The sequence below is a fragment of the Molothrus aeneus genome, chromosome 5 (assembly GCF_037042795.1).
Source record: "Molothrus aeneus isolate 106 chromosome 5, BPBGC_Maene_1.0, whole genome shotgun sequence".
Classification (NCBI taxonomy): Eukaryota; Metazoa; Chordata; class Aves; order Passeriformes; family Icteridae; genus Molothrus; species Molothrus aeneus.
The window spans coordinates 3,282,501-3,304,944 of NC_089650.1; the positions used below are offsets into that span (position 1 = coordinate 3,282,501).

Here is a 22,444-nt window from a genome sequence, read left to right on the forward strand (position 1 = left end):
TATATGTATATTTATATGTATTAAAAAAAAAAAGCGAGGAGCTTACAATGTGGGGGGGGAGGTGGGGGAACCTGTCCTAAACATATACATTTCTGAGGTTGCTTTGATTTTTATTAGAGCTGCTGGATTATACGAGGGAGGGGTGTAGATGGCAGGGCACTTCAATGCTTTTAAATCTTTCTTGGGTCTTGAAAGACTTCTATAATATGAGTGTCATTCAAATTTAGGGTATATTGTAAGCTGACATCTTTCAAAGCTTTGTGGAAATCTAGCGTGGTGCTTCTAATAGCAGACAACAGATATTCACTTTGAAGTCTGAAAACTGTATTCACAAATTCTTAATCTGGTCTTTCTCCAACTGCAGATGGCTCTTAGAGGAAGATGCTTTGGATTTTTTTAACTTTATTTACAGTAGGCTAGGCTCAACATCTTTATTATAAAACACGAAGAAACAGTCATCTGTGAGCGTGACTGGGTATCAAAGTGTGCTCTACCTCTCGTGTTTGCGTGTCTGTCTGTCTGTCTGTCTGTCTTGTGGTCAGGGGTGCTCAGCACCTCTAACAGCCCACATATCTATTATCTTTCCCCTCCTCCAACGCTACGTAGAAAGGATAAGGATCTGCTTTCAGGTCCTGGGATGAGGATGCTGTAGGGGGTGAATGGCTTGGCTTCCTTCAGCATTCAGCTTCAAAAGTGCAGTCGGGGGTGGGTGGCATGTGGCAGGTGAGGCCCGGGGGTGGCACGGCCAGGGACCGTGCGTGGAGCAGGAAACTTTCGCAGCGGAGTTTCCACAGAGCAGCTCAGACCTAGCACGAGAGAGAGGCAGAGTTTTCACCTTCAGGGATTTTTCTCATTACTCATTAATAGAGAGATATGTATCTTGCCTTTTTTTTTCTTTTTTTTTTTCTCTCTTTTTTGCGTGGGCAACTTCTGGTTTTGTTCGAGCCAAGTATTTTGGGAGGAGTGATGGTGGGTGGGGGGCTCCCCTGGCTGCCCGGGTGTGCTCCTGGAGCACTCTCTGGGAAGGTGATCCCGAGCCGCTTCGGCAGAGGTCACTTGTGTGTGTGTGTGTGCGTGTGTCCCTGGTGTTTGTGTCTAGCATATGCATGTGGTTTTGCTGACTGCACTTGCAGGCTTGTAAATTTTCACCATGGGAAATTACCAACAAAGCCCAATCTGTCTCCTGGCTGCTTTGCACTTTCCGAGGGCGGCTGTACTTGAGCGAGCTGCAGAACGAGAGAGAAAGCGAGAGGGAGAGAGAGAGAGAAAGGGGGAGTTGGGAGGGGGGAGAGGAAGGGTGGGTGGGTGGGTGGAGGGGGAGAGAGGTAAATAGCCTTAAATCGGAAGGGAGCTGCTTCTCTGTGGTCTTCCACAAGAGCTGCCTGGGCTCTGCTGGCTCAGTAATAACTGAGTGACCTTTTCTTTTGCTGTATTATGTCTGGCTGGTAAGGGATTGCATTTTGCAGCTGATAAAGCCCTGACTTCATTCAACTCGGCTCCTCACACGCTGCTTTAGGTAAGTTGTCTTCAGCCAGGACGGAGACAGACAGCCTTGGACTGCAAGATACTAAAAGGAGGACACCTGTAGCTCGGATGCGGTCAACACAATTACTTGGCGGATCCTTGAGGACCTCATTATTTTAAACTTAAAGAATAGCGATCTCCCTCCCCATCTCTCCCACCCCCTCTTTATTTTTTTTCCCCAAACAATGCTTCTTTTTGACCTTTTCCAAGGAGAAGAGCTACAAAGCAGCCACTGTGCTTATTGAACTGCCTCCCCTGTATCGCTTAATTGAGAAGGTAAGTGAGGCAACTGTGTACATAAGCTTTGGGTCATTTGTGTATGTGTGCCTGCATCACTCTCTCTCTCTCCTTCTCTCTCTCTCTCTCTCTGAGTCATAAGCCGGGGCTGCAATACACACACACACATCTCTGCACTGCAACTTTCACTCGAGCTGCAGCTCTGCTGAGACTGTTTTGTTTAAATCATGTGAGGCTTCATTATTTTTATGATGAGACATGAAATACATGCAAGCAGCGGATGCTGAGCGAAACCCCTCCGACTGCACGTCTCGAGAAATAGCAGTCAAAGTTAACAATGAATTGCAGCCCCACCACTACCCCCCTCCCCGTTATTATTGTTATTATTATTCTTGCTTCTTCCAGAGCTTCTCGAAACACGCTCTCAATTACCAAGGGAGTCGGTTAATTTCCCACTCCCCGGCTTTAATCCACAAGCCTCCCCGTACAGCAGTTTAATTTGCAGCTGGTTCGGTGCAGGGTTAACCCTTTGGGCAGAGCGGAGGCAGGAGCGGGGCGGGGAGCCCGGGGGGCGGCAGGGACGCGCTCGGGCTGCGGGGTCCGGGCTCCCGCGTCCTCCCTCTCCCGGAGCGGCCGGAGGGAAGGGCAGCAGCGCTACTTCTGTCTGCCAGCATTTCTCTTTTCTCCTCTCCTTTTTTTAAATTTTTTTTTTGGTGGTTTTTTTTTTTCTTCTTCTCCCCCCGCTTCTCCCTTCCCAGCGAGCGCGATACGGTATGCCTAACGCCGCATGTGACAGTTTAATCAAACCCATTTGTTACAACAAAGCTAAGAGACCGCTGGGATTATAGGCTTACGGCAGAGTTAGGGCAGCATGTGGCTTTGTCGCTCGCCACCGCCGCTCGGGGTGTGCCGTCCCCCCATCCATCCTCATCCTCATCCCCGGCCCCGCCGCCCCCCGCCCCCGCTGCGGCGCGCCGCGCTCCCGCTCACTTGACCCGAGCCGAGGAAGCACTTGCTACTTTTGCCGGGATTTGGTGCTTCAATGAGAAGGAGCTCTCCAGGCGCCCGTAAATCAACTCATGCAGAAAAAGGAGAAAAGTTTTGGTAAGGTGGCGGTGGCCGGAGCTGTGCGCTCCGGGGGGAGGCGGGGGGTTCCTCCTTCCTCTTCTTCCATCCTCACCGCGCTGCCAGCGTGTGCTCCGAGCAGACCCCAAACACCGCTTCCGAATAGGACAGCTCTGTAGGACCGCTCTTTAAAGCGATTCCTTTCGCTCGGTGCAACAAACATTGCGACGCGCCGTCCCCGACACCTCCCTCTCCCCATCCTTTGGATGCTCGGAAAGGAATTGGCATAAAAGGCTTGAGCGTCTAATTCCGAAAAGGGATTCTTTGTTGTGGAGTATATGTTTCTTATTTATTTTATTTTTTTCATTTTGCATGTGAGCTGCATCAAAATTGAACTCAGTCTTGCAAATCTCTTGTTGGCCTTTGCCAAGCACTAGCACTTTGCTGCCATGGTAACTGTAATTAAACTGATAAGAGTGGAAAAATGTCAGTATCTCTGAGCCTTGCAGCTGCATTGGAGAAAAAGGGAATCAAATTGGTTCCCAGCACCACTGCTCTAAAAAAGGAGGGGGGGAAGAGTGGAGGGGGGGGGGACGACTAGGGGAGAGAGATGGGGGACATGCCAGGGGTAGGAACATAGCTCAGCAGCTCCAGTCCCTGAGATCTGGGTACATCTATTTGCTGTGCTGTCCCTTAGGGGGCTACAGCCTGCAGGGATGCTCTGGGCCAGTGAACAGAGAGAAACAAGCTTTTAGGCCCAATCTAGCTTTCAAAAAGAGAAGGGGAAAGAAGAAGAGAAATCTTTTGTTTGGTGTCTCTTGGCAATCGACTAGCCATGTTGGCCAAATTCTTTTAATCTGTATCACTGCTCCCAGCTGTGGGACTGCATTCCCATTTTTATTTTTTGCCTAGCCTCTTCTCTTTTCCTTTTTCTTTTTTTTTTTTTTCCATCCCCTCCTTCCCAACCCATATCCTTTATTTAGAAAGAAAAAAAAAAATCAAAAATGATAAAGAAAAAAACCCAGATTCCTCTGTAGAAGAAGGGGCAGGAGGTGAAGTCTAGCTATATACCATGGAAAATTAACTCAAAAGTATACAGGAGAGGCTATATTCAGAGTGCTGAAATCCTTACTTTTATTTTTAAAAAAACCCCGAGTGTTATGGAGTTGCGGTTACTTTGTTGTGTTAACTACAGAAGCTGAGCCTGTGCGGATGAATGGCACAGAACAAGAGAGCATAATGGAGGCAATCAACCGTTAGGCTGCTTCACAATGCAATCCAGGCAATTAAAAGCTCACCAGAGTTTAAATGAAATGGTTCCACTTATTTCTGTGCACCACACTGCACAGGCTATTATTTATGTCTCTTTTTTTAATTATGATTTCCCTTAAACTGTCAAATAACTCAGAATAGCAGGGTCTCGGAGGCAATAAGAATTTTCCACAGAACAATTTACATGCCAATCTAAAACTAGTTACGACTCCTGATGTGCTACATATGAGTTCTGAAATGTTTCTTAGCTTCTGAAACCTCAACTTTTTTCTTTTTTTTTCCCTGAGTCTGTGTGTGTTGCCCTGAATTACTGGAGCTCTGAATGCTTTTAGGATGAAGCTACAAAGTGGGAAAGCAGCAGAAAAGTATTCTTCTTATCTTTTCCTGAACCCCTAACTCTCCTGTTGACTGCATGTTGTCTGTCAGTTTGCTTTTAAAGACTGATGCACACAATGCTTAATTTGCTCCAAACTGATTTTTCAATTTTTTTTTTCCCCCTAAGTAGGGGCAAGTTTCCCTTTTGTGCTGTTTGTGCTACTGTCTTTGGTGGAACTGTGTGCATGCTTCTGAAAAAGGGGGGAAGAGTGGTCTTTAAAAGTTTGTAAGAGATCCAGTGCATAACAGAACTCTTTCTCCCAAGGACTGCCTGTACCACAAACAAGAACTGAGTTCTGAGTGTCTGATGCCATGCTCAGCACCATCAGGGACTAATCTCGCTTACAGATGCTTCTAAATCACTAACACAATATAGTTCATTACATCAAATCCTCATTCCCCTTGATTTTTGAGAAGGGTGATGATTTGAGTGAGACGGATTTTTGCTTCTCTGCCTTCCCTGGGAGCCTAATTTAGCTTTTTCCAGCAACCATTCCTCTTTATCCTGAAATCATAGTCACAAATCAGTTGACAGTGTTTCATCACACCATAATAACAATAAACAGGGAGGGGAGTCAGTTGCATTGAACTTATTTAGGGAGATTGAGAGAAATCTGAAACCCTGCAAGTCGGGTTTTTAAGTTCTCCCTTCAAAAATCCTAAAGAGGGTGACTGGTGATGAAGAAGTCTTATTCCTGCCTCAGCTCTGCAGTTTATGTGCAGTATCCTGGGGACTGGGGGTGGAGGAAGGGAGGGAGCAGAGGGAAGGATAGAGGAAGCCCTTGAAAGCATATTGGGGTGAAATAAAAAGGGTTTGTTTGACAGTGACAGACTAGGCACTGAAATTCCTCAGTTCTGAGAACAGATCTGCTCTGTGATGCAGAGCATGGGTAGAACTCTGCAGAACTGAAGGGAAAGCTGGGTTTGATTTTTTTTTTCTTTTTTTTCCTTTTTTTTCCACAGCCTGGGTTGTAGCACTTAGGGAATTGTATGATGTTTTGAAAGTGCTCCATAAGCTCTGCTTTCCTGGGGGAGGGGGAGAGGAAGGCAGCCAGGCAGCAGCGCTGTGCACTGCCACCTGATATTTCAGCAGTGAGCGGTTTGGATGGGTTTGCGGGTGCTGTCAGCCTCTGAAAAGGCCCTTCCCATGTCCTAGGGAATAAATGAGTACTTAAACTGCAGCCTGTGAAAAGCTGGCTGACAGTGAGCTGCAAGGTATTCTTATTGCCAAATTAAGGGAGAGCTAAAAATACACAAGCATGTATCTGAAAAGTGCAACTGCATCAGAGACCTTATGGGAATGTTAAAGGGGGGAGAGAGATGGTCTGTGGGGTGATCTGCATTAGGGTGGTTCATATAAATACAGGGGGAAAAGGCAATAGAATGTTCTGTTGTCAAAACTAAGGGATTTAAACAGGGCATGTGAAGAAAAGGACATTTTCAAATTCAGAGATATGTCAAACACTTCTTGACTTTGTTTAGAACCTTTCTACACTACCAAAAAAAGCATAACTCCTTTTTTTTCTTACAATGAAGCAGTAGTTTGGGGAAATTGAAATAATAAAATAGAACCAGCTTCATTGCATGTAAAGTGAGATCAGGTCTATCAGAGGAGAAAAGCATTCCTTCCCTCCAAAAGCTGCTGCAGATAGAATCCCTAATCTGAAGATGCTGCCAGTGGGGTGTCAGCACCACCTTCTCTCCCTGCCTCAGGAAAACAGACATGCAGGGTTGCAAATTCTTCTTCCATGGGGTGTTTGCCCCTTTGCAGTTGTCCCTATAAGAAGGTTTTGGACTAACCAGTGTGAATGACAGGGCTCTGCCTACTTTCCTCATGTAGTGAGCATCTCAAAAGCTGTGCAGGCTATGTGCAAGCTGCAGTTTTATTTGTAATACAATAACCTCATGTTTGCAGCGTATACCTCGGGAATTATCAGGCTTGATTACTGCAATCTGCTCAGACACTCACTTGTTTGGCTGTGTTTCTGTGGCATCTTGTTCCCTTCAGACAGCTCAGGACAGTAGATCAGCCTGGATCAGGGACTGTCAGCCTCCACTCTCTAACCCGCTTCCTTATCAGGCGATGAAATTTTTACATTAAGATTTTTTTCGTTAAAGCCTTTAACTGTGTTAGCTCCTAGTTTATTCTGGTTTCCCTCGAGCTAAAGATTAAAGTCCTAGAACAGCCCTTCATGCTTCTAAACTTTTTTTTTTTAAACTGAGTTACAAGAAGTTTATACAAATTGTGGCTGATTTTATGCATTTGTCCTCTATATGGCCAAAGAGACAGTCTGGGGATAAGCCCGTTGTTGGCACCTGGTGGATATTTACACTCTACTGTGATAAGCAACGTTACAGATTAAGGCTTTTTGACCAAGCAATGTTATTTGAGTTTCAGCAGGAGTTCCCTTTACAGTCTGGTATAGGTTCCTTACCAAAAATCTCTGATATTTTCACTGCTTTGAGTCATTTATTTGTAGCCATGTTACGTTGCTGTTTCATGGATGTACCCTGGATTCAGGGGAGTCAGCTGTCAGTTGAAGATGCTGTAAAGGCTCAGCCTTTGTCTCATGGTGCCTTCTCAAGAGGAAATGTGTGTGTTCATTCCCAGATCTGCCACAGACTGTGGAGCCCAGCGCAGGTCACTGGATCTCATCCTCCCCCTTGGGAATGAGAGACAGATCTTGGGAGTTTCTACGTGGTGAGGAGCTATGAGCATCAACTGGGGAGTGATGGGAGGGACAGCACTGACAATTTTTATACTGGTTGATAGAAAAATACAGACCTTACACTGCTGTCAGGAGATTTAGATGTTGTGCAGCAGCACTGCTGGGGTGCTTTGGGGTGTCTGCTAGCAGAGCTGCCTGCACACCCCTGAACAGCTCCTCCATTGCTCCAAGGTATGTGATAGGCTACATTGCCAAGAGAGGAGCGAGGCTGCTGTTGCAATAGGAATTACTATTTCTAATTCAGCAATCAGCTTCGCAGGTGAGACTCAGGAGTTAGCTTGGGAAAGTCACTTAACTGGCCATGCAGTCCCTGCACTCCATGTAAATTCCATGTGTTCTACACACACCTCTGTAGAGCTCCCTGGGATGCCTTAGCCTGTTGTTTTTGCAGCCCTAACATCCATAAAGGCACACTCTGCCATTGCTTCAAAGGTTACACTGGTTTTCCTCTTTTTCTTATGAGGGATGACAAAAAAGCAAATACAAACCCAACCAAACAACCCCAAACTCGTCTGTGTTCAACTCTGAGCCTGCCTGTCTGTGGTGGTGTGTTACAGCACCAGCCAAGGTCTGCTGATAGAAGCTGACACTGCCAAGCTTTCTTAACTCCAGGTAGTAGAGCCTTTATGGTGAGGGGCTCTTGAATTTGCTCCTCTTTGCTATGAGACTCTATTCAACCATTCCCAATCTCTGGATGATAATAATAGGGTTCCAAACCTCGAGCGTTGGAGTAGGATTTGCTTGTTGGCAACAGCATTCCTTCCCCAGTCTTGACAAATTCTCATTGCAATATTCAGACACTTTCTAGTGAGTAGTATCTTTTTTTGAAGTTGCATCACTGGCTTTAAAACAGTGAGGTGACCCCTACTGAACAATGTGTCGGTTCTTCCGTTCTCTCCTGTCCCTGTTTGATGTCCACCAAAATATCCACAGGGCTGTTATTTTGCTTATCCTAAGAGGTAACTGTGAGAGAATTAGTCAGAGTGCACTGGGGTGGCAGCTCATGCAGCTAAGCAGAGAGACCAGTCTGTGAGCACTTTGGGGCAGTGACCTCTCCCCATTTACTGTAAAGCTGAGGGCAATTGATTTTTGAATGGATCCCTGGAAGCTGGCTGTGTTGCTCTGAGTAACATCACTCAGCTGTGTTCCCCTTTTCACTGGTTCTGTCCATTAAACAGTGTTTCAGGAGTTTGAATGTTTTTTTAAATGCTCTCAGCTATTACATCAAAAGGTGTATATGTACTTAATGGACACTACTGTACTCCTTGTCCTGAAGTAGCTGTTGGCTAAAACTGGGATTGGAAAGCGGGGCAGCATTTTTATTTTGTTTTTCTTGACAAACTAGAACCTCTCTGACCTTGTGCAGATTATTTTAAGTCAGATTTTTCAGGAGGTCCTTCCACTGCAGGTTGTGACTGGCGTTGCTGCTACTGCAGTCTTTGGAAATCTTGTCGCTTCATTATTGTGTCTAAAAAGAACAAAAATATTAAAAAAACATCACCAAAATTTCTATGTCAAATCTCTCAGAAACTCTTGCACCATGTCTCTAAAAGCTCCAATCTTTTCTTCTTTAAAAACTTAAGTTCTTTTATATTTTATAAAGATAGTGCAAATAAGTCCAAATATGTGGATTTAAGTATGTTTGAGATATAGATATCCTGTTGATTTAAATTTTAGGTTGAGTATTGGAGATATGCTGTTTATTTAAATTTCGCATTGCTAAATATTGGATACTGTGGCTGAAATCGGGCAACTTTTCAACTGGACTGTTTTAACATTTCGTGTTATTTTTTTTAAATCTTATTTCTTTTCAGCAAAGAGACCAGGTAAATGAGGTGTTAAAGAGAAGCTGTGGAACTTAGAGCAGTGGAAGTTTCTGCTCTCAAATTTATCTTAGCCTTGTTTTCAGCTCGCTGTGGTCTGACTAGGTTATTTTATACTACCTACACCATTGACTTTTAAATGAACTGGATGTGGGGTGGCGGCGGGGGGAGAAGCAAGGTGGAGGAAGAAAAGGGCAAGAGTTTTTTTGTACTTGAGAGAATATCTATTTTCAGTCTTCTCTTGTCTTACTGTATTTCAGGTATACAAATGCTCTCAGTCCAGCCAGACACCAAGCCGAAAGGTTGTGCTGGCTGCAACCGTAAGATTAAAGACCGATATCTTCTAAAGGCCCTGGACAAATATTGGCATGAGGACTGCCTGAAATGTGCCTGCTGTGACTGTCGCCTGGGGGAGGTGGGCTCTACCTTGTACACCAAAGCCAACCTTATCCTTTGTCGCAGAGACTATCTGAGGTAGGTCACGGCCTTCTTCCATTCGCTGGCAAGCTCGGGAAACCTGCTCAGCCCTTCCTGCAGAGCTGCTCTCACACTGGCAGGGCTGCAAGGCTGACTCTTGGAGGAAACAAATACTGAAAGATGGAGATTGAATTAAAATCTGAGTCAAAAAGCGCACACAAGCAGGTTGTGGAGGTGGCTGCCAGATTTATGATGCTGATGCTGGTGTAGAGAAGAGTAATTCCCCTCTGCTCCCCACAGCACTGTGCTTCTGGGGAGGTGGGGGTCTCCCGCTCCCCCTCCTCCTCCTGGCAGCACGGTGGTGGCCAGATGTCACAGCCTGAAACCAGTTCTGTGGTTTTCACCCAGCTTCAGGGCAGGGCTGGAACCCTGCAGGTGAGGGACATTTCGCCCGTCTTCGCTTTTGTCCTTTTAGTTTGCCAAAGGATTTCATTTGTGGCACTCAAGTTTTAGGAAGGCTGACACTCAGCTGTGTGAAGCTGGACCAGGATAGCCAACTGAATTCCCCATTTTTAATAGCCATAAACTCCAAGCCACTCTGCTCCTGGTTTCACTTGGCAGCCCAGGTGGGATGCTGGCTAACCTGTGGCCACCTGTTAGGGGTAACAAATCAGCACCTGCTTTTCTCTCTTCTCGTTTGCTTGTGGACCTACATTCTCAAAAGTATTTGAGGAATAACTCGTAGCAAAGTATGGATGAGCAACACCAGGGTAGTTTATCTACACATCGTGTGTCAATAGGGCTGCTTTGCATGAATGGAGTTTAACTGGGAAGTTTAGTGTCCCTGGGCTCTCAATAATAAAATAGAGAGAAAAGGCTCCTCTGGGGTGATTCCAAGCACCTATTCCCCACAGTAACACCTTTCCTCCCTGTGGAGGGGGTGTCATGAGACTAGCTGCTCCAGGCTAAGGTGAACTTCTGTGAATATTTCCCTTGCCCCGTCAGTGAAGCCTTTTCCTTTTAAAGGGACATTGAAGTCGCTAATACATTGGGGGAAAATTAAAATTCTTTTTGAATGCGTTAACTTCCAAGTTCCGCTTAAGTACAGGCTCCAAATAGGAGAGGTTCCCATGCACTGATCAGTTCCCAAATTATACACCATGAGTAGGTAGGAACAGGAATCAGGACTAAAGCACCGACAACTATCAGTACTCTGGCTCTCCATGTAACCACCTCTAGAAAAAATGGATGGAACAAAAACCTTCCAAAATCCACTGTGCATTTGTTGAACTGGGGCTGAAAGGCAGATCAGGTTCTTCAGATGGGCTTAGACTTAATGGTAAAAGTATTCTGCTACCTATTCAAGCTCTGAACTGAACCCAAGATAGAGGGCTGGGAATTCAGCATAGAGGCTGCATCTCAAACCTGATGTGTTAAAGCTGCCAAAGTAGTAGGTAACAAAACCTCACTTTTAAAAGCTGGTGGAACAGAAGGGAATTGTTGTACATGAGCTTAGGTCACTTGTGGTCTTTTGGTAAGTGTGTGTAGAGAGGGTTTGAAAAAGGTTTTGGTGCGGGAAAGTAACATCCCAATTTTTAAACCCCATTTTATTAATCTTTGTTATACAACAAATGCCTGCAGGAGCGAGAGAACTGCTATGGCTGTTTCATCTGAGTTCCAAATTTACTCGAGACTTTGAGCTTACTGAATCTCCCAAGTGCTAGTGCAGCAGATCTAATGTTTTGAAATCAAATGTTTAAAATCAAAACCAGAAATGATGTGGTAGCAAAGATATGAGCAAAGCATTTCCCCAGCACAGGTGCATTCACACACGCTCTTGCTCTCTGGTCTTTGAGGGTTTAACAGGAGTAAATATTTTGCTAACAGATTGTTAAAACTCATACTAAGTGATTCAGAGAAAGGAGATTTTTTGTTGTTGTTGTTTGTCATAATCACATTCAAACTGGTGTTTCATTTATTTCTTCATACATAACACCTTTTACATTTGCATGTGAAACCAGCATACAGGAGAAATCCTATAACTGGTTTTAAGATATTTCTGTTTTTTGTCTCTGGATTTATTGAGTCTTAATGGAGCTATTTCGTTGTGTTTTTTTTTTTCCTTTTGGTGATACTTGTGAGTGCATAGATTTAAACTTGGTATTTACACTAAACTTCAAACTGATGCACTTAAGGTAATTGCAGATAGTCATTTGCCTCATTGCATCTTATCTACTTAGTTATGCAGTGAACCTATAAAAGTGATATTTTTAGTGCTAATGTACAGACTAGTTAAATTTTCTCTAGCTTTGTAGTCAAATAAGCTTTCATATTTAGTAACCCACTTGATATGAATTTAAGGAACAAATTGCATTGTACTAATGATCACATTAGAGTTTGATTATGGTTTCAAACTATCTTCTTAGGTTTTTTCCTTTTTAACCATAAAGGGAGCCTTCGCTGCGTATAAAACTGTTCTGGCTTCCTATTAATTTATGTGGTGCCCTCTAGAGGATATGTGGCTTGAACGATACTATAAAGAGTAAAATTGCTTATTAACTTGTCTCTCAGTGTTCATTATGCTTTTCAATAAGACAGACATTCTACAGATGCTACAAGCAATCATGCAGCCAGTTTGGGTGCTTTAGAATTCATGTTTAAGTTCGTAAATGGTGTGATTGTGTCTTTGCCTGTTTGCAAAAATACTTCCAGTATCTTTCATTTAGAGATGCCTGCCAAAAAAATCTGCACCCTCCCTCAGCCCTGATGCATGCTCTCGTGTTGCAGCTGAGCCCTGAGGTCCCCACTTTGAGCTCCTTATAAATAGTCGGCATCTTCAGAACTCCAAAACTTGCTTTGCTTTAGCTGTCTCCTTTGGTAAAATTAGTTAATTATACTACATTAAACCCTTTTCCTCTGGATCAGGAGGGATTGAGGGAATGGAAGGAGTCTTTAATGAAGTAAGGAGCTTGAAAGATGCTGTGGGTGTGAGAGGCTCTGCCCTGGAATGTGATTCCTGTTCAGCACTCCAGCAGTTCCTGAGGTGCCGGGGTGACCACGGCAGGAGCGGGCTCTGCTCTGTTAACGAGGATGGGAACTGACTTGAGCAAAGAAAGGGCTCAGCGTTAGCAATAACACACTCCCCGAAAATGATATGCAGAGGATAATTCCCCTGCAGGCTTCTGTCTTCTGCTTATACACTCCTGGGTTAGGAAGTGAAGACTTAATTTGAGGAACTTAGGTTTACGCCAATATTTCAAGTCCATTTATAAGAAGTGAAATATGCAAGAACTTTTTTTTTCTCCCCTTCTTTTCCTCCAGAACTGTATGGTGACATCTTAATGCATCAGCCTATCCTGCTCTGTCCTCTCTTCTGACTGGCAGCGTGTCCATTTGCAAGCACAATATTCCCTTTGAAATCTGTCATTACTGCCATTAATGACCAGTCATTATGTTAACAGCCCTTGGGCTGTTAACATGTCAGACTGGTTGTTAACTGGAATGTTATTACTTATTTAAACCTCAGGTATGAGTTGTGTGAAATGTGCTTTGGTTGCACCTTCTGGGCTGCTTCTGCACAAAACAATAGGGAAACAGCAGAGCGTTGGCCTTTGGGGTGCCAAGGGATTTGCTTTCTGTTCCATCTGCTCATTTGATTTCTATAAATTTGTGAGGTTCTCCTACCCCTGGGCAGCCTCCTAATTTCAGTGTGCAATCCCTTCTCTTAGCCTTGCCTGCAAATGGGCAGCCGTGGATGTTGCCAGATGCACGGAAACGCCCGCTGCACGTTTGAGATTAATACCTGGCCCCTAGAAGTGTGAAATAAAAGACCAACAATCACATGCAACTCAGTTGTATTAAATAATGAGCTTCCTCGGATGCAGCAGAAATATGAAAGTACAGCTGTGCTAAGCTAGTTGCAATGTAGGTCAATCACCCTTTTCACTTAGGTTTTTAACTACGCAAACCCCGCTGAGCAACCAATGACTACAAAGTGCTGTTTCATTCCTATTTAATTTTGGCAGCATTTTACTGAAGAGCAGGCATTCATGCAGCTAAATTATCTTTGCCGTTTCTGGTTTTAACTCCAGCTCCATGACACTAAATGTTGGAGTGCATATCTCTTAGTAAACACAAAGGATGTGGTTTCTGATATATATATTTATTTTTTTCCCAAATCCACCTCTTAACATGGAAATTGAATTAGAACTTTTATTACTTCTTGCATAATTTCCCTAGCCAGGCAAGCAAGATCATAAGAAAAGGATTAACAAAACTAATATGTTGGGGTGGAATTTTTTGCCCTTAAACACATCTAGAACCTTATTGAGAACGTGGAGGAGGATGACAGAAAGTCTATCTTCTCCCCCCACCCTTCCCCTTCCACCTCAGTATTGATACTATTTGTAAATATACAGCACACTTTAAAACTACCACTGAAGAGCTGTGAAAATGAGTAAATCACCATTCCCGAGGAAAGGGACAGAACACGTTGGGTTTTTCCCTCTTCCCTGCTTGCAGTTTGAAAGACCTGAGAAAAGCCAAGTCTTTAAAACTGGATATTGGAGAAGATCTTATAAATAATGACCACAGAAAGTAATGTTCAACCAGAAAGATTATAAAGATGCTGCCTCTGTAAAATATTTAGCTTCAGAGCAGTTTGAAAAGGGCAGAATTTAGGAAGCAGCTTTTTCCTGTACAACTGCTTGCACTCTAAAGGCAATTATTATTTTAAAAAATTATTGTGTAGGAGTGTTTAGAGAGACTTAAAATGTCTTGTGGCCTGATGCTGATTAGCAGATTCCATTCCTCTCTCAAGTCACGGGCAGTATTGCAAACACCCAAGATATCAGCTTGCTTAAATGCATGTATAAATACTCTGTGTGGATATTTTCATGGGTAGTGGGTTATAAATTTTTTCAAAATGCCTCCTCAACATGTTTCTTGCCCAGCTTGATTAAATAAGGGTAGACCTTTAAAGATTTAAGCACTCTGGGTCTTCAGGAGTATTGAGGTGTTTATGGATGTGAGGCTTTAGAGGACCACTTTCTTCACTAAAGCTTTTTAGAACTGAACCCTTATTCATACATTAATATCCTTGTTGCAATGCATTAAAGGGACAAGTAATTTGCAGGAATATGACCTAAAAATATTTTTAAATACTTTAAAAAATGGTAGGTGTAGCAACTCACTTGTTCTAATTTTGCTGTGTGTGATTAATGTTTTTCTGAATTTACATAAATGGTATAATTTAGTGTGTCTTGGAAATTAAAAAAAAAAGGCAAGAATACTCTCTCTTCTACTAATTGCCAGAGGTTTTGAAAACCTCCAAACACCTTAACAGTTGTTGAAAGGGATAAGGAGAGTGATGCAAACATGCACAGTTAATCCACCCAACTTGCAAAGAATAATGCTTTTGATTTAGTTACACTCTGGCTAGTTTAGCTTGTTCTTTCTTTAGCTCATCTGTGATAGCTTTTAATAAGAAACATTCAATTAAGCTGTTAAAATTGGTGTTTAAGTCATGTTGAAATGCTGTGAAATGTGTGTACTCACGTTTGACGCTCTTCAGTAGTTCCATGTGTTTCCCCATATCTGCTGGTATTTTTTCTTCAGAGCTGCCAAATTTTTAATAATTGTGTTATTTTTAGTGGCTTAAAATACACAGTTTAATTTTCAAGAATGTGAATCTTCCCTCTTATAAGGCTTCTTGAAAACCAGACGCTCCTCGTGTGTTGTCAAAATACCTCATTAATCCCCTGGAAACGTTCAAAGAATTTCAGGAGACTTTTCAGATGAAAGTACCGTGCCTCTTAAAGCCTGTCCTACAGCTCTTCATTACAGCACTACAGTGCTGTGTATTTTGATGGAAAATTATTTTACTACAAAGGTTTTGCCAATACAGAGCAGCTCAGTAAAGCTTAATAAAAGCGGTGATTTTGGGGAAGACGAAGTAATTCTGCAGTGCCAGAGGATGGGATAATGTTCCTGGCAAAAGAACAACAGCTCTGTAGTTCTGCTTAGTGTTTCCTGTAACCTCTTTTAAAAGAAATGTGAGCTTCTTGTTTTCATCCTTGCTAATTTATTTTTTTTTCTCTCAGATGTGATTTTGTGACCAGTACTTCTTATGAAATATCCATAAAATAATATCCATAATAAAGTTATTGACATTGGGAATAAATATTATCAACTACATTGTGGCACAGGATTTGATATCCAAGGTTTAACTGGAAAATTTCTGAATTTTTGACCAGAAGCTCATGTGAAACAAAGCATCTGTGCATAATGTAGTAGAATTATATTTAGTTCTAATAGCCTAACACAGATGCCTTTAAAAAGTTCTGAATTCTACTGTATATCTGTTCCTTAAAAAACTACACATTTGTATTTCTTTAAATTTCTTTGAAATTTTAATTAATTTTTGGGGACATTTTACAGTGAAAACTGAAAAAAGCCCCTCAAGTTTCGACCATGCAATTAAAAGGTCTATTACTGAATTTTGTTACTTGCTATTTACTGTATTTTTCAAGTCTTCCAGAAAAGAGATAGCATTTCTTTCTGGATATGAATGTTTGAACAACAAAATCAACACGGGTTAAATTGTAACGCACTTCTTTAGTCCTCCTGACTTTAGAAATTGCTTTTTTTTTAACTTCGCACTGAAGTTAAGTATATTCATGATGGATTTGGAAATCAAAATACACAGCATGCAACTTATGGTTTCCAAATCAAACTGGTCTTAAGTATTGCAGTCCTTAAGAATCTGTATTTTGGGTATACCTTATTAAATGCATTATTTTTTTGATGGCTAATTTCCCAACAGATTCCTTAGTATGCTAATAGATGACAATTTAATAAATCCAAGTAATAGGTATACATTTGGGGGATTTTTGGTCAAAGTATTCTGGAATTTTTGAAGTTTCTCAGACTCAAATATCTGAAGCAATCAAGCCTACCTTCTCAAAAAGCTTTGCATGTTCCACACCTCCTTCCTAGTAATATAATTCTGGTGCTGTTCCTTTACGTCTTCCTGAAGCTGCTTTTTGCCTCTCCTGGATCAGCTGGCCTTTCAACACCCAGGTCTCATTGCATCTCTTTGGGACATTTAAAAATGGCTCCGGAGATCAGTAGATCCTTCATTTAAAAGAGTAAAAAGGATGTCCAAGTTATCTCTGGAAACATGCATCTTTCTTAGCTGTGTGTATGAATCTATCAAATATTTAAACCTTTCAAATCATACATAAATCTCTGTATATTAGTTTGCTGTGATATATACACATAAAAATCATGGGGGAATTCTGCATCCCACATTCTACAGGTACTTGCTTGGTCATGTAATCATGGTCTCATCCTCTCTAAACCAGTGAAGACTGAGTTTAAATGAATGCTGATAGTTGAGCATTTTGACAGCCCCCTGGCAATTGGCATGGTCAGTTGCTGACTTAATTTAGGAATTTAGGCACATGCTAAAATGCTGGGATGGAGTGCCAGTGTAAGGAATCCACGATCCAGTCCCTCTCCTCACTTGACATCAGAACTGTGGGTACCAGCAGCTGGAGAGTGTTTGGCACCTATTTTTCCAAGAGCACAATTATCCCAATTATTTAACTGCAAGATATTTTCCTTTGGGATTGGAGTGAACCCTGTTGATCTATTTCATAGCAAAACACAGCACAGGGAAATTTTCATGAGGAGAAAATCACCAATTTTATAAGGAGCAGAGTGTCTCTGGAATGATGTTTCTTGGGACATTCCCCTGCAGATCTTGAGTGAAGTGGCCTTCTGTAATCATGGAATTTACACTTTTCATCTTTTCATTTGCAAAAATGATAAGACCTCATGTTGGCACATAGCAGGTGGAAGTGATAATTGCACAACACGCAAAGATAAAATATTTTGGGGGTGGGAGGTGAGAGCAGAGAATATTATGCATGTTATTGTGTCTTTTTTAGAATTTTGAAGTGGGGTGGTGAGAGTGAGAATGTCAAATTGTACATTTGAATATACTGTAATTGACATATTGGAGTAATTAAGCAAAGACTATCCTACACCAGGAGGCAAATGCACCCTTGCTCTTGTATTGCTGCTATCACACTTTTGTTTTTGACAAAGCTCAATCTTGATGTACAGAAATAATCACATCTCTCTTAATATTCTTATATATATTTTGATATAATCCTCAAAAGGCTTGAGAACAATAGCTGATTTTTGTTCATGACAAGTGTCCAAGCCATAAATATATCAGTCTACTCAGTCTCTCAGGTTTTAGCTTAGTGGGTAGTGTTTATTATATTTAACCCAGAATTGAACATCAGTACTGATCCACCATGGAATAAAATAAATATTATTTTATTCTATTTTATAATGTTATTTCTTTGCAGATGCTTTCAAGAGAAATATGTGTTAAAGTTGATGCAAATAGTTTTAGTAATTCCCTGCTTCTGTAAATATGTTAACTCTGAGAAACAGAATTTATTATTCTGTATCAAATTCTGACAATAGTTCAAGTAACAATCACTGAACTTGGTTTTGTCTTTTAGATACATTTTAAGGAAGGATTTCTCAGTAGGAATAGTTCAAATGAGTTACAGGCTGTAGAATAGGGATGGAAATTGCAATCATTGTGAATTATTTTCTTATCTTTTGTCACTATGGTTGTTTCTACATAAATCTTGGGGGTTTTTTTAAAGTCAGGACTGAGCTCAGTTCAGAGCTACTATTCTTTCTCAAAATTTGTACTAAAAATCAAGATTTTAAGACAATAGAAAACTTAAAAACTCATTTTCCCATAAAGAACACATTTCATTTCTCCCTTTCTAATTTGCGTTAAACAAATTTTACACAGAATTCAGAATTTTCTAGGATCTGATGTTTGGATTTACAAAAAAAGAAACCTTTTCAAAGAAGTCTTTTTAGGCCTAATGTGTCTGTCTGCCTTATACAAAGTGTTAAGAAGGAGGAGGGCAGTTGCAATAACAAGCTGCTCTGCACCAGTTTTCGCTAGCTTCCTTGCTTAATCTGTAATCTGATACATTTAAGAATGCTCTATACCAAAATAACATTAAATCTAATCCTACAAACATGTCCTACATGCTTGGTGTAGCCTGAATAATCCTATTGAAAGGTATAGGTCCTATTAATTTAGAAACATGCCCCAGTAGAGCCAAATCTTTAAAATTAGTTTGGCTTTGCCTGCAAACCCCTCTTGAATTGCTGTGTCCTTGTTCTTTGTATGCTGTTGATAAACCTCCCTGGTCCAGGCAATGCTCAGACCCAGGACTCCCATCCTGGCCAGGCACCTTGTTGCAGTGTCTAGGGTGTCAATCAAAGTTGTGACACCTGTGACAACCTTGCCCTGTTTGTCTCTGACAGGAAGGATGGTTATTTGTATGCTAATCCTACATCCCACTGCCCCAAATCAAACTGCTGAGGAATGATTTAATGGTCCAAGTCTAGGCTTGGCTCTACACCCCATGGGCTCTGCTCTCCACAGCTTTCCTGGGAAGCAGCAGTTGGAGGTGAGACAAAACTTTACCAAAAAGCCCTGAGGTTTTGTGTTGATGCTTGTGAACCTTGGGTTCTCTATTCACTTTCTCTTCATGCCCCAAAATTGCACTACTGGACATGTGCTGTGTACTTAGCAGCTTTAGGCTTCCAGAAGAATATGTTCATTTTTATTAAGAAAATGCATTCATACTTTTTTATGCTCCATATAGTAATAAAAAAATATTAAAATCCAGCGTGACACTGAATACTTATAACAGGGCCACTAAAAAGTAAATTAAAATGTATTCTTTCTGCTCAGAACTTCACTTACCAAAACAATCTTAAAACCTGGAGGAAATGCTGCACACACTGCAGCAAATGTGCTGGTTTTAATGAGCCTGGCTGTGCTGTGAAGTTAGCCAAGAGCACTTCCCCCAGCACCTCCTCACCTAATTCAGTCATAATGCGGAGTGAATCGCTGGGAAAGGAGTCAGAGAGCAAAACAAAGAGCACAAATCCAGAGCTGGGTGTCTTCTGTGCTCTTCTGAGGCCTTTCATGATGACCCCTGTTGGGTCCCAGGCAGGGTCCCAATTACTCTCTGTCCCCAGGTGCAGCACAGCCTGAGCCTTTTCCTGTAACAGGATCTTTCTTTATTCTCTCTGTTCCTCCCAGGTTCTCACCACCTGATAATTACAGGTAAAATATACAAGTGTGTTTTGTAAGAGCACCCCTGAAATATGTAGGGTGGTGGTGGTAGCACCCAGTGCAAGTTATTGAACAATTTGGCCACAATAATCCCAAGCACAGCCTCTCCCTGCTGTGGTAAGCAGGTGCTTGCTTCCATCCACCTCTTTTCCCTCTTTGTACAAATATACCTCCTCTGCTACGAGATTTACTCTGAGTAAAAGCCAGTATATATTTGAAAAATTTACTGTAATTTGCCAGATTATCAGTCTTGATAGGTATGTACTGTGTCTGAACAATAACTCCAGAATTAACTATCCTGAGTAATCCTGTTATTAATGCATAATCTCACTATGGTGACAGATAAACTGTTTTCTTCATGACCTGTTGAAAAAGTAATTTTTGTCTGTTTTATATATGTGCTTGCATAAATATATGTGTAAGGCTTTTTAGCAGACAAGCAACCACTTCATAATTCTGTCTGATTTAAACACCATAAATCCTTTGCTTCTCAGACCCAGCTCTTTCTCCTCATCCTTCCAGTTTCAAGGTGTGTTTTTTGGAAAAGTTAGTTCTTGCCACCAACTCCCACGTGCCTCCTGTTTGGCTGATTTGTGCAATACTGTCAATATTATATAACAAGCATACTGTTGCTTTTAGCAGAGTATCAAAAAGCTGGTATAGGGGACAAGTATTTCTTATCCACTCCCTCTCTTCCTCCTTCCCAAAAAAAATGAAAAAAATTGGAATGAGAAAGAAACAGATTTAGAAAATGATTTCAAGCATGTTAAGTTTCCCAGAAAAAAAATCTTGCCTGAGTGGAAAGATGTGATTTTTGTCACTGTAAGCCTGGATACCACTATCCCTGCAAGGCACTCAAGAATTAACCCTCCCACCCCCAAATTTTGAAGAACTGTTTTATCCATGCTTTTAAGCCCTGATTCTTTGGTCCTTAAGCTCTAGCTGAGCTCTTGTGAAACCAAACCTAGCCTAGACCTGGTGTGTTTGCTGAGAAAAGGCACTGAAGAGCTCCCTCCCATGACCCCTGTGCTGCAGGAGCTGCCAGCAGGGCTGGGTGCTGACACCCAGAGATGTCATCTTCCTGACAGCAGGAACAAGCAGATACCAGCTGTGGTTTTGCTGTCTCCTTCTTGGTTTGCTTCAACAAAAAAAAAAAAAACAAATCCAATTTGTTAATTCATCCTCACTGCAGTTGCTTGCTGATGGGTGGAGGATACATGTGAATTTCTGTGTCTGCCCTGCCTCAGGGACAGGTGTCTGATGATCCCCCAATCCCTTCTTCCTCCTGCTGTGTACAAGGGGCAGGAGTAGGTACAGCTCTGGTGTTTATTGAAGAAGCAAGAGAAGAGGAAGTGTTAACAGCTGCTTTCCCCAAAATTTCAGAATGCTGAAAATGACAGATGCATCATGCCAGTGTAAGTGACCGTCCTTCCTCATCACTGGAATTTGGGAGGAAAAAAATTTTAAATTGCAAATTTAAGAAAACTTGTCAAGAGAAGACAACATCAGTTGTCTTTAGATGGGACCCCTGCTTTCTGTTCCTAAAAGTAAATGCAGCCACCAAGACATCTGCATCTGGGCAGATCACTCTTCCGTAGATCCGTACTCCTGCTGTCAGTTTTCCATCCTCCCCCTGCTCAAAATGAACACCAGCAAACTGGGCAACTCCCCACTTCTTAGTGATTGGCAAAGAGTGACAGTTTGTGTGCTCCAAACTGAGTGGTTTTGCTGCAAGATTAATTCTGGAGATCTTCTGTCATTTTGGATGTGGAGGAATGGATGAGGGGGGCTCTGTGTGTGTGTGTGTGAGCAGAGGCTACCCGCTGCATGCAGGAGTTTTGGTAAGGAACAAATCCCTGTTGAGAACAATCCAACATTCCTCTGTGTTCTCCATTGCTGCTGCCATAGCTTTCCCCTCCTTCCAAAGGAAAAAAAACCCCACAAAATTCAAAAACCACAAGAAAAAGTTCCTATCCCATTGTACTAGCACCACATGCAGCAAGTCAAAAGATGGGTAAATTATGGCTGCAGACATTTGGCCTGCCAAATTTAAAAGGTCACCACCAAAGGGCAGGCACAGAAAAAAAGTTCCAGTAAAGGGGTAAGAAAGAATAAAAGCCTGAATTCAAAGCATGTTCCTGTATTTGTCCCAACATAAATGATGTCTAGTCACATACATGATATTTTTATCAAATGTTTCTCCTCATGGCCCTAACTGTATTGAGCATGCTGTTGTTGCTTCCTTAATGCAATCTCCAAAGGTCAATCAAGTTATAGAGTCAGGCTGATGAGATTAGATATTACTTTAAAAAATGACCAAAAAACCTGTGTTTGGAGGACGGCCTGAGTCCAATATAATTCTGTCTGGTTTGCTGTGTCTTTTCCTGGAAACGCTGTGTAAACTGAGCCCATCTCCTTTAGCTCCACGAGTGCTTTCTCATCTCTGGTGATAGCTGAGGTAGCTACATGTTCTTGGGCAGAGATGAGGGAGTCTTCTGGCACAGGACAAAAATAAAATGACACGTTCAAGTGCTTTTTTTTAATGCTCCAGGGAGATTTTACTATCTGAATTGTGTGCAGTGAGCAGGGATTTTTCATCTCATATATCATTCACCACTTGCTGCAGTGATTCCAAAAAGTCCCACAAGCCAAGTTGCTGCTTGCACCAAAGCGCAGAATTTCTGGTTTGTGAGTTTTAACAACAGATCTTAGAGCTTTTTTTAATATTCACCCAAAATGTGTGGTGGGGAGGTACAAGAAAAGGAGCTGTGCCTGAGGATGACGAAGGATGCACAGTAATGACTATGGCA

General features: G+C 42.0%; 1 protein-coding gene and 1 long non-coding RNA gene across 8 annotated transcripts in view; one reads left to right on the forward strand and one right to left on the reverse strand.

Annotated features, from left to right (window-relative positions):
• The window catches only part of LOC136557015 (uncharacterized), a 3,614-nt gene extending 592 nt beyond the window's left edge, over nucleotides 1–3,022 (reverse strand). The window contains exons 1-2 of the long non-coding RNA XR_010783726.1: nucleotides 2,752–3,022; nucleotides 1–806 (exon numbers count right to left, since the gene is read on the reverse strand). The exon at nucleotides 1–806 is cut by the window's left edge and continues 592 nt beyond it. This is a non-coding gene — a long non-coding RNA (uncharacterized lncRNA). The remainder of the gene's footprint in view (nucleotides 807–2,751) is intronic.
• The window catches only part of LMO3 (LIM domain only 3), a 60,861-nt gene that overhangs the window by 219 nt on the left and 38,198 nt on the right, over nucleotides 1–22,444 (forward strand). The window contains exons 1-4 of one of the 7 annotated variants that reach the window (XM_066550526.1): nucleotides 1,315–1,516; nucleotides 1,735–1,800; nucleotides 7,085–7,174; nucleotides 9,286–9,499. In XM_066550526.1, the coding sequence (XP_066406623.1) occupies nucleotides 7,144–7,174; nucleotides 9,286–9,499 (245 nt within the window). In that variant the 5' untranslated portion in view covers nucleotides 1,315–1,516; nucleotides 1,735–1,800; nucleotides 7,085–7,143. Of the gene's footprint in view, nucleotides 1–1,314; nucleotides 1,801–2,741; nucleotides 2,866–7,084; nucleotides 7,175–9,285; nucleotides 9,500–22,444 lie in introns of those variants that run through there. The other 6 variants (XM_066550524.1, XM_066550529.1, XM_066550530.1 and 3 more) reach the window with 6 other exon arrangements.